Source organism: Carettochelys insculpta, chromosome 6 (genome assembly GCF_033958435.1).
Source record: "Carettochelys insculpta isolate YL-2023 chromosome 6, ASM3395843v1, whole genome shotgun sequence".
Classification (NCBI taxonomy): Eukaryota; Metazoa; Chordata; order Testudines; family Carettochelyidae; genus Carettochelys; species Carettochelys insculpta.
The window spans coordinates 22,367,313-22,379,429 of record NC_134142.1 but is presented as its reverse complement, the minus strand read 5'-3'; the positions used below and the strand labels follow the sequence as shown (position 1 = coordinate 22,379,429).

The 12,117-nt window shown below is 44.2% G+C and overlaps 1 protein-coding gene across 8 annotated transcripts in view; it reads right to left on the bottom strand.

Moving 5' to 3' along the window:
- The window catches only part of CDC42BPB (CDC42 binding protein kinase beta), a 131,902-nt gene that overhangs the window by 18,823 nt on the left and 100,962 nt on the right, over positions 1-12,117 (bottom strand). For all 8 annotated transcript variants that reach the window (XR_012645894.1, XR_012645893.1, XM_074996460.1 and 5 more), the window contains one exon: positions 10,392-10,473. Coding sequence is in view for 6 of the 8 variants with exons in the window: in XM_074996460.1 (XP_074852561.1) it covers positions 10,392-10,473 (82 nt within the window). In the remaining 2 variants the exon portion in view is untranslated. The remainder of the gene's footprint in view (positions 1-10,391; positions 10,474-12,117) is intronic.

The window sequence follows — 12,117 nt, the reverse complement described above, 5'->3', positions numbered from 1 at the left end:
CGTCTCTCCTTGCAGCTCTCAGCTGTTTGGTGCTGCTTCTCCCCACAAAGTTAAAGCAGCGGCTCCCTCCCTGCTGCTCAAGCCATTTGCCCTTGCCTCCCCGCCCCCCCACAAACAGCTCACTGGCCCCAGCAGTGGCTGTGCAGGAAGGAGGCCTGCCCACACCATGTGGCTGAGCTGAGCCAGCAAATCCTCAGAAACATCTGGGAGGAGGGATATGACCTCTCCCCATGCCTGCCGAGGCTGATGTTCCAAGCCCAAGAGCAGGGGTGCGCCTGCCAGAACTTCTGAAGATTGTCATAGGTGACTTGGAAGAGCCTTAAGTCTGGCCACCTTTGACACTGTACAAAACAGGACTTCACTTATAAAAGCTCTTTAAGTATCAGCTTCAGGATGTATGAAAATGGTATACAATATAATAGGTATCTTAAATGGTACACAGAGCACCACCATACTTAAAATAACGTCATCTACAGCGATAATATTCTGGGCTTCCACACATTAAGAATTATTCAGGCTTAGTTAATGAATTTTGATCCACAGATATGAACAAAAAGATCTACAACTTGTTCCCCCAATGTTCTATTATAAGGTGTGCTACTAAGGGAATAATTCCTCTTGAAATACAAACCTTTAATTCTCAATTTATTTCTATTGTAAGCAAAGCAATTTTGTATGTTGAGAAAGATGCATGTAGAGTAATCCCCCCACATATGTGAGGGTTGTGTTCCACGCAACTCTTGCGTACCCTGATATTTGCCTAAGTTGGGGTCTTGGGCATTAGGTTGGGATGTGGAAGGAGGACAAGGGGGTTAAGTCTGGGGTGGACGGCGGGGTGGAGTTGAGCTGAGTTCAAAGGGGTTGGAGCTGGGGCACATGGCGGAGTATGAAGCACCCCTGGCGGCACTCAGGAGAAGAGCTGGCTCCTGCCAGCTCTGTTCCCCTTTGAGGTGTGTGTGTGGGGGGGGCGGGGGGAATCTCCTCACCCCTGCACCTCGGTGTATCTTGAGGGTTTACTGTATGGAGTATGAATCGGGGGTCAGCCATGTAAGAGCGAGGTCACGAACTCTGGATTTGTGTTGTCTGAGACCTTATTGTAAACGGCTATTGAAATTGCTGTGAACTGTACTGAACTTCCACAATTTTATTGCTTGCTAGTATATTTCCAATATATTTAACTGGATTAATAGAATAAGTAACAATGAGGGATGAAAAGCTATGGGACAAAATACAGCAATTCTTTCACATTGTTAGTGGGCGAAATTTTCCAATAAAATAGATGTATATTTTCAATTTGCATATATCTGGAAGATGAAGGCGTAATCACTCACAGCCACCAAACAAATTATGCCAAACCAGCTTGATTTCCTTTTTTGACAAGATAGTTTGACAAGAAAGTTTGGGTCCAGTGATGATTAGCATCTTTATTAATGACCTGGATATAGTAACAGAGAGGTAGCTGTGTTAGTCTGTACTCCAACAAAACAAAGCAGTAAAAATGTAGTACTTCAAAGACTAAATCACCAAATAAATCATTTACTTGGCACTGTTTAGACATCAGCTTGAGTACTGTGTCCAATTTTAGTCACCAATGCATAGAAAGGATGTACAAAACTGGAAAGAATCCACAGGATGATCATCAAAGGGATGACATGCAATCATAGAAGCAAGGGCTGAAGGAACTGGGTATGGTTAGTTTGGAAAAGAGAAGATGAGGAGGGGAATAGGATAGAGATCTGCAGATCTGTGGAAGGCTGCCACAAAAAAGATGGAGAAAAGTTGCTCTTTTGCCACAGAGGGCAGGACAAGAAGCAGTGCGTTTAAACTGCAGCATAGCAGATTTGGATAAAATCTCAGGATAAATTTCCTAACTGGAAGAACAGTGGGACAATGGAACAGACTGGCTCAGGAGGTTGTGGAAGCTTCTTCACGGAAGGTTTTCAAAAGGAGGCTGGATAACGATGCGTCTTGGGTGGTTTAGATACGAAAATTCCTGTGTCTTGGTGGGAGTTAGACTAGATGACCTTGCAGTCCCTTCTAATGCTACGACTCTTTCAGATAAGTTAAAAAAACACACTGCAGTGTATTTTCACTTGAAGGATAATATAAGTGCACTTTATTTTCTTCTTTATGCACATCAGTAAATCTCTGAACAGAATGTGTTTTGAATAGGAAATTTTTCCCTCAGAAAGTGCCCATTTGCTAATTCTCATGTACACAGAACTTGCAGACAGCAGGACTATCAATCATGAGCATGTCATCAATGAGCACCTACTTCCACAACAATCTTTCCCAAAGGCTAACACTAATGTCAAAACAGAGGAAAAATGGCTATGCCAAATTGAATACTAAGGCCTAAGCAGTGCCAAGTAAGGGGTACTTTCACCTTCTGTGACTTGGATGCTATGCCTTTGATAACGCAACCTAAAACTCTATTTGCTTTTTTTTTGTTTGTTGTTTTTGGAACAGCATCATTTTGCTGACTTATTCTGAAGCTGTGATCTTGCCACAAATAGTCACAGGTCATGGAGCACAAGATTAACATGTATGTTCAGTTCACATTTTTGTTTACAGCCTTACTATGTGTTTTAGAAATGTGAACCTGCATCTGTCTGTCCATCCATCTGTGAGTCTGTTTGCTCAAGAACTCCTCCTAAACAGTAAGAGTTAGGACCACCAAATTTGGTATGCAGCTTCATCTCATAACAAAGTAAGGTCAGGATGTGATTGTGACAGGACAATGGGATGTGCCTGGAATTTGACTATTTCTCGTAAAATGGAAAGGGAGGGCTCTGGCAGCAGGAACAATTATACTGCAGAATGACCACAGAGAAACAGCAAGGGGCCAGAGATGGGTACTAGGACAGCTATAAACCCATTGGGGCAGAAGAGGACGGGGTGAAGAAAGGGACAGCTACCTGCTATAGATTTCAGAGAGTTTGTCTATTTGTCCCTCTGCAGTGACCAGGGAGAGGTGCTTTTCACCTGCCCCCAAGCTGCTGTGGTGAGAGAGGGCTGGGGTTGTCCTCTCCCCTCAGGGCAGCCTGCATACTGAACCCCTGATCCTCACCCCAGAACGATTTTCATGAAGAAAAACAGAACTTATTTGAGTTAAGGACTCAAACAATGCTGGGTAAATCTTCTAGTCAAAAATCGAAATATAAATACAAAAGGTTCTCATTAGTGGGCATATTTTAATCAGAAAACGTAACTCAAAATATGCCTCTTTTTCCAAGCATACATCCACTAATCTTCACCAATGGGCTATGGAACATAGCGAGAACTCCCAAAGGCAGATGAAAACAAGGAGAAGAAAGAAAAGGAACATCATTTATAAGCAAGAATCCAGCACTTGCCACAGATCTCAAGCCTTCAGACTGTAGCTGCTTTTCAGCAACTTGTCCAGAAAATTCATTGACAAATCCCTCATATGTCAGCTAGATCACAGAAGGGCATCAACTGGAGATACCACCCATGAACCTTGGGAAAGGGAGTGACTTTTGTTTAAGCATCTCTGGGGACACTGAAGATTTGTCACAGTAGAGTATTTTCTAGATTCTTTAATTGTTAGGTAGCCTTTGCATTCAGAGCAATGAGTACTGTTGGAATTTGAGCACTGATGATATAATATGTTCTGCTCTGATCCAGGAAGGGTTGGAAGGAAAAGATTTCAGCGATAAGTGTTTCTCTGACAGCTGCATTTCTGGAGTTGCCTCTTGTTAGCATGCCATCCAGGAAGAAATGAACATATGTATTCTATGTGCTGCCAACATCTCCAGGATTTTGGAGAACATTCAAAGGATATGTTTGATTCTGCAATAAAATATCTGCAGCTGGCCTGCATCAGCTAACTCTGGCTCATGTGAATTGGATTGCAAGACTGGAAAATGGCAATATAGATCTCCACACCTGGGCTAGAGCCCAGGCTCAGGAACTTCATGAAGTGGGATAGTCCCAGAGACCTGTTTCCAGCCTGGATATCTATGGTGAAATTCTGTAGCCCTGCAACTTGAGTCAACTAACATAGGCCAGCCCCAGAGGCCACTGATGTTTCACTGTAGTGCAGACATACACTGAAGGGCTATGCCAGGCCCTCTGGACTGTCAGCAGAAATGATCAAATAGTCTTACATTTGTGGGATTCTGAAATTATGCACACTTAAAACATGACAGAGACTTATATCAGAGAAGCTCCCACTTGTGAATGAGGCAGAGAGTGCAGCTGAGCACGTTATCCAGGGAATTCTGGATGCCTGGGAAATTGTGTGGCTTGTTGCTTGATGAATCAATTCCAAAGGCCGAGGGACTTGGAGCAGAGGGAGACTTGGGACCCCACTCCCCAACTGTTGATGTACACTACCGCCCTGACGTTGTCCAAGAGAGCAGCTGAATGTGGGGGGAACGGGATGAGCAGAAGAAATGCCTGATGTAACAAAGACTGCCTGCAGTTCTAGTACATTTATGTGCATCCTGGCTTCCCATAGTGTCTGCAGTCCCTGAGCCACGGGACAGTTCAGGTGGGTTCCCCAACCTGCCAGGAAGATATCCATCGCAATGGTGGCCTTTGAATGGGAGGCGTGAAAGGGGTGCCAACCACGACCTTGGAAGGATTAATCCACCATGTGAGGGAGGCCAGCGTTGTCTAGGGAACTAAGACCCTGGCCTCCACATGGTCTGTAGACAGAGAGGTGCCACATCTGGAAGCAATGGATATGCAGGTGTGCATGTGGTGTCAGGTAGATGCAGGCTGTCATGTGGCCAAGGAGAGAGAGACAGAATCACACACTATCTGCAAAAATGGCTGTCAGTGTTGTGAAATGGACTGCCAGAAGAAAGGCCTTCACCATGCTGGAGTTGAGCTGCACTCCAGTAAAGTAGTACCATCTCCGAAGGTATCAACACCAATTTTTTCTCAGGCATTTTCACCGGTGAAGATGCCAGAACAACAATAAAGGGCAAGGATGGCGGGTGGTGGGGTGACTTCTTGTTGTAACAGCACCACAATGAACCAGTCATTTAGGTAGGAACATACAGAATATCTGAGATGGTGCATCTGGGCAGCCATCATAGCGAAGACCTCTGTGAAAACTTGCAGAGCTTTACTGTGCCAAAAGGTGAGTAAAGCAGAGAGCAGAGGGGCAGAAGGGCGGGGGGAGGGAGGGAGGTCAAGAATTAGATGAAGCCAAGTATGCAAATATTTATCTAATTCTTGACACCCCCCACCTTCTGCCCCTCTGCTCTCTGATTTACTGCAAAAAAGCAGTACAGTAGCACTTTAAAAACTAACAAAATAATTTGTTAGGTGATGAGCTTTCGTGGGACAGACCCACTTCTTCAGATCATCGCCATACCAGAACAGACTCAATATTTAAGGCACAGAAAACCAAAAACAGTAATCAAGGTTGACAAATCAGAAAAATATTATCAAGGTGAGCAGAGCAGAGGGGCAGAAGGGCGGGGTGGGGGTGTGTCAAGAATTAGATGAAGCCAAGCATGCAAATATTTACCTAATTCTTGACCCTCCCCCCTTCTGCACCTCTGCTCTATGATTTGCTCACTTTGATAATATTTTTCTGATTTGTCAACCTTGATTACTATTTTTGTTTCTCTGTGCCTTAAATATTGAGTCTGTTCTGGTATGGCTATGATCTGAAGAAGTGGGTCTGTCCCACAAAAGCTCATCACCTAATAAATTATTTTGTTAGTCTTTAAAGTGCTACTGGACTACTTTTTTGTTTTGCTAGCATATAGACTAGCACGGCTATCTCTCTGGTACTATTCAGAATTGGTAGTGATGGCATCCTGTCTGAAAATGGACACGCTTGTGGAGGGCTGAATCAATATCCACATGGAAGCAGGCATTTGAGAGTTGTGTATCAGACTCCATAGGGGAGGGGTAAGATAATCAATGCCAACACCACCATATGGCATTTGAATTTTCCAGTATAGGTGCCCAGCACCTGAAGAACGAGAACGGGGCAGCAACCTCCTCCTTTCTTCAAGATAAGGAAGTACAGGGTGTCTTGAGTGGCATGGGGGAGGTTTGTGTGTCTAGATCACATGTCAAAACAGATTTTTACAGCTGCTGGGAGAGGGCTGAGGAGGTCACTGAGGTGGAGAGAGGGAAGTGTGGTCTCTGAAAGAGGTGCCACCTCTGGGGGAGCCCTCTGTTGGCACTGGCAGTAGGTTGGGTAAGGAGTGTGTGGGTACATATGGAATGAGTGCCTCTGCTGTCTGTACAGTGGGGCTTGTGTATATTCCCCACAAGAACGCACTGTGGCCCTGGAGACCTTCAACAAGTGAAGGGACCTGTCCACTTTGCTGTGGAACAGCTTGTGCCCACCACATGGGAAGTCCTTGGTCATATTTTGGACCCCGAGGAAGATGAACGACTGGAGGCGTGAATCTAGGTGCCCAATGACTACAGTCATGAGAACGAGAGGGTGTGTCAAGTTGCATCCACAGTCATCTGGAAGCCCACCCTGGCGAACAAGTGACACTGAAACTGCTGGTCTGGTGGAAGTTTGTCCCTGACCCTTGGTAGCCTACTGTAGTTATTGAAATCATACGTGGTTGATAGTTTGTCATCTTGAATTGTAATGCCGCTGAGGAATATAGTTTGCTTCCCAGCAGGTCTACACACTTTACTGCTCTGCCCGGACAGGTCAATTTGTGTGGGTGCTGATGTGCCTATTCTACTTCCACATGAACAAGAGAACTGTGGGGAGGGGGAGAGGATGAGAAAAACGATAAGCTGCTCCCCCTCAGGTACTTCTTCTCTGCCTGCCTAGGTGTGGGGGCACACGAGGCAGGTGTGTGCCATTCTGAGCTGGTTGGAGGATGGCTTTGTTAATAGGTAAATCTACTCTGCAGAAACCCTTAGGCTGAAGTATGTTCAGGAGCTAATATTTCTTGTCCTGAACCTCCTCCAAGGGAAGCCCCAGATATGCTGCTACCATCAGGAGCAAGTTCTTGTATTGATGGTGGCTGTCCATTTGAGCTGACAGAGGGGACTATGTACCTCATCGTGCCAAGAAGCAACTTTAGGCTGTGATGCTGCTGGTGGGGGGAATGAGAACGGCACGATAGGAAACCAGAGAGGATGTGTGGTGTTGGCAAAAGGAGTCCCAGGATGTCCAGTATGACCAAGGGAAGGGTCCTGCAGCTAGTCTGAGCTTCACAGGTGCCTGACCCTCACTGCTGTATAGTATGCTGGAAGGCAAGATGGTCAGGGATGCAAGTCCAAATTGTGGCATGGCATTAGGGAGAATCAGGGTTGTCTCTCCAAAAACTCCTCTAACTCTGTAGACAGCTCTGGCAGCAAGGAAACTAGCAGCATGGGAGGACTGAGGTGCGACAGTGGGTTGGGCTTGTCTGGCAACAGAAGAGTTTCATCTTCCGGAGTGGGGATGTTTCAGGTTGGTAGGGGGTCCAGACAGGAATGGAGGTATGGAAGAAATCAGCTCTGCTACCAACAACAGAGGCGCAGAGCAGCTGGAAGTTCTCTGTACCCCTGCGGAAATGCAATACGGAACCTGACGGGGCCTGTAGGAACAACTTGTCCAGGTGGTGTGGGGGTACCAGATGATGGGCACCCAAGTGAGCATTCCAAACACACAGGTGAGTACCCAGGTTACCACAATGTCCCATTTGGTCCAAGCTTTATCTTCTACATGGGGAAAATGTGGGTGCTAGTTCTATTGGATGTATGTGCAACAACTCATCTCAGCTTGCCTGGCTCAGGGAGGAAACACTGAGCTTGGAAAGAGTCTACACCAGGGATATTAATTTAATTTTGGGACTTGTTCCTGGTGTTTGGTACAGCTGGATCTCAGGGACATGAGGTGCTTGGAGTTGCGCTTACCACTAGTGATTACTACTGTCCAGAGAGTCTGACAGACCTGGATCTGAGTGTGCATGCAGTTGTATAGCTTCCTCTGTTAACAACTTAGGGAGGCAGAGCTCCTGAGCTTCCAAGGTTCAGGATAGGAAAGACCTGTAAATAGAGCAGCGAGCTGCAAAAATGAATCTTGCTAAGGCAGCAAAGGCACCTCTGGGGCTCATCGCACATGGAGAATAAGTACTGTCAGGAGACCGTTTCCAAATCTTAAAATAGAATCTGCAGGGGGCACGGATGGGCCCCAAATGAGGGAAGACCTTCACTATCTCAACCATCTATAACTATTTACAGCTAACAACCAGCAGTTTCAACTCTGGCCATGTGGTAGTAACCTGCACTGCCTACTGACGCATCACGCACAGGCAGGTCAATGGAACCCTTCCACACTGCATGAAACACATCCACCTCCACCTGTGGGATACATATAGAGATCATCACTCGAAGAATAGACAGAACAGAGTGCAGTGATAGGTTATTTTCTCAATAAAGACCTCACTTCCTTGTCCTGGTGTCTTGGTAGTTACTGAGCTTTAGGCGCCAGATTAGAGTAAAACAAAGACAACAACAGGTAGCTGGCAACAGCGTGAAGCTGGTCTGGCAGAAGCCTCCACTGCATCTGAGGGCCGTACTAAGTTTGTTGTGCACTTCAGCTGTACGGATGTCAAAGTCAGTGTTCCTGACAATGCTGCCTGTGTCTCAGCTGCATTTCTTCCCAGGAATTGAACTCTGAGAATTTTATCTATCTGCACTTCCTGCATTGCATTACTGATAGGGGGAGCTCTTTCTTAGCTGGCCCCTCCGCTTTTCCTTGACTGCATCTTTTCCTGAGCACCATGAGAGACAGACCTAGAACCAAAGGAAATGTTTTCTAACAGGCCTAGAACAGAGTCTTTTTGGATACTGTCCCTGAACTGCATACCACAACTAACAGTTAAATAATTCAGAAAATCACTTCTTTTAGGCCAAATTCCTCCTTGCCTTCCTTCCTGATTGAAACAAGGCATGTTTTTTCTTCTCTTCTCTAATGTGGCCAGTCAGCAGTACTGTGTTCTTACTGGGAGACACTATGGAAGTTAGATTTTTCTTCCCCTTCCGCACCAGACAGAGCCTTACATTCTGGAGTCTGAGCCAGAGATTAGAGAATTCACAGTCAGGCAAGACCATTCCATGCGCATTGCATGTCTGATCTCTCAAAGCACTCTGCATAGCTTGACTGACATATTGAAAAGATCTCATCTCTCAACTCCCCTCACCCCACCTGCCCAAAAAGTCTTGTGGCACCTTGTAGACTAACAGATAGTTTGGAGCATAAGCTTTTGTGGGCAAAGACCCGCTTCGTCAGATGCATGAATTCACTCATGCATCTGACGAAGCGGGTCTTTGCCCACGAAAGCTTATGCTCCAAACTATCTGTTAGTCTACAAGGTGCCACAGGACTGCTTGTTGTTTTTGAAGATACAGACTAACATGGCTACCTCTCTGATACTGCCCAAGAAGCTGTCACTCACTCCAGAGAGAAGAGAGGAATGGGCACAAAATTAACTTTAAAAGTTGGAAGGAAAACTAAGAAAGGAGACAAAACAGTAAATATAGGTGTGAATTCTCACCAGGAAAATATCCTCTCAAAGAGGCTAAAACAGTTACAGACATACTTAAGCTATGCATGCTGTCTCTCCGATGCAGATCATTTACAACTTTGCATAGGGGATGGGAATGAGTGATTGGGACTGTCTGCTCTTTTACTCCTGTGCTCCATGGATATAGGCTCCACTTTAATTGACAGGATCAAAGGGATATACCTGAAGTGTAGTGAATACTTTCAGATGCAAAACTCAAGAGATTGAACGCAGTGAATATTTTTTGTCTTTAAATAATGTTCCAAATTAAAGATGATTTATAAAAAAATAAGACAACCTGTTTAGTGCAAAGTCCTTAGATTACCCAAGAACACAATAAAGGTGAACTGGGAATCAAGGCACCTATTTCTTTTCTTTCTTGACCTTCTAGGATACATAACTATGATTGTTCAATGGTTTTCAAAAGTATTCCTTATGTGGTTTTTGCATTAGCTAATCACAAATAGTGATAAGAAAGAGATGCTTCAAGTGAAAGCTTAGCAAGCCACAGCTCAGGTTGCAGCCTGCAACATCATCATCTAAGTGCCTACAATTGTTGCTAGAGTTCTGCTCGGCAAAGAGGGGAAAACCAGGTAACTGTTTAAACATGACAATTTTATAGATCATAAATAGGAACTGAAGAGCACAAAAATCAATTGCATGTCCTTGTTAATTTTCAGAAGAATGCCATAACCCTTTACACCACCTTTGGAAATGGCTTCTAACTGGTCATTTGAAATACTTCTGAAAACTGCTAAAAATGAGATCTTGCATTAATGATACCTTGCAAGTGCTGTCTGGATAACAATTAAGAAAATACAACACTAATATTTAACATGCATTTTTCTAAGGAAGAGCAAATTAAAACAGTCATACCCGGAATATACAAGGGATGTCTTTACGGGTTGCATGTATTACATCTGATGCGAGGACAGAGCTCACACAAAAATCTTCGTCTCTGGTTTAAAAAAAAAACAAAACAATATAATCACTAACAGGCTAACACATAGAAACCTTCTCAACTGAGTGCCCACTATATGTATGATTTGTCTTGTGATAGTACCTCCAAGCCCACAATCAGGATTGGTGCTTGGTTATGCTAGGAACTGTCCGCACAGGAAGAAAAGATATCCTTTGTTCCCCAAAATTTACGATTTTAGGCACAGATTCTGCAATTTACAGTTGGGCCTACTGCATCTGTACAATCCCTGTGAAGTCCAGGGGAGGAGGAGAGGGGAGGGATGGCTCAGCGGTTTGAGCATGGGCCTGCTAAACCTGAGGTTGTGAGCTCAGTCCTTGAGGGAGCCATTCACAGATCTGGGGCCAATAGATTTAAAAAAAAAAAAAAAACAGTGCTTGGTCCCACCAAAAGGGCAGGGGACGGGACGATGAATTCCTGAGGTCTCTTTCAGCTCTATGAGATGTACATGACACTAGGCCACGCCAAACCCTCTGTTGGGATACCATTGATTAAGACTATTATCCTAATGATTACAGAAAGTTAGTTGCTCTTTGAAGCCAAAGAAGACATTAGAAATATAAACAATTCACATCTAGCAGCGTAACAAGGCAAGATCATTTTCCCAAGCATATATTCAAAGGACTAAGCAACATATCTTGCATGTTTGTTGGATTTAAATAAGGGCATATTTAGAACTTCAAACCAGCTTGTTTCTCACTTTTTGTGACTGTAGAAATGAACGATATAAATCTCAACAAACTCATGCACTTTAGATAGTGTCTTCACTGGTATTTTTAATTGCTTTGTCTGCCCACACATGAAAACTTACAACAATTTGCTCCTATCACAGTTAAACATAACCAGGAACAAATCTTGGTTTTCTATCCACACAAGAACTCACTATTGTATTGTCCAATTTTTGCTAAAACAACTAAAAATTCCAGTATAGACAAGCCCAACGAGACAGCTTTCACCATTGGATAATTAGAAAGCTGCTAGAAGTAATGTTTGACTGAGCTACTTCAGGCAATCTACTAATGTGAATGCAGTTATTTGTACTGCCTCCACATTTCTACTCTTGAACAGTATGCATCATCACATACCCAGGAAATCATCAGTGTCAACTGTCAAACAGAATTACTGTTAGGGAGAGAGAGAGAGGTGAGCTGAGTATCTGTCACCCTATGGCACTGGGCCTAATGGGGGAGGATTGTTCATTGAGATAGTTGTGTAAGCAGAATCTACACTAAGAAAGGCATGAAGGTACTTAACATTACAGGACCTGCCACCTTTGTTGCATTGTTCACAGTAAACCAAGACAACTTTTAGTTTAGCTTACTAGGTAAGGAAACAACCAGCTTGTTGTAGGGAAAAAGTCTCCTGGGTTTAAAGGAAAACAATTAAATGTAAGAACATGAACCCTGTAACCAATAAAAACAAGGTGTGCTGGGGTAATCTACAGTGTAAATGGGCAAGCTCAAAGCTTCCTGGACACTAACTTTAATTTACTCAGTTTTTCCAAGGTTCCTGCAATTGATAGCAATAGGTTAACCTGTGATTTGCTTGTTTGGGATAGCTTTTTCCCTTTTCACAGCCTGTACTTTCCCTGTGCCCTACTTTATCTTGATTAGTTTCCTTCAA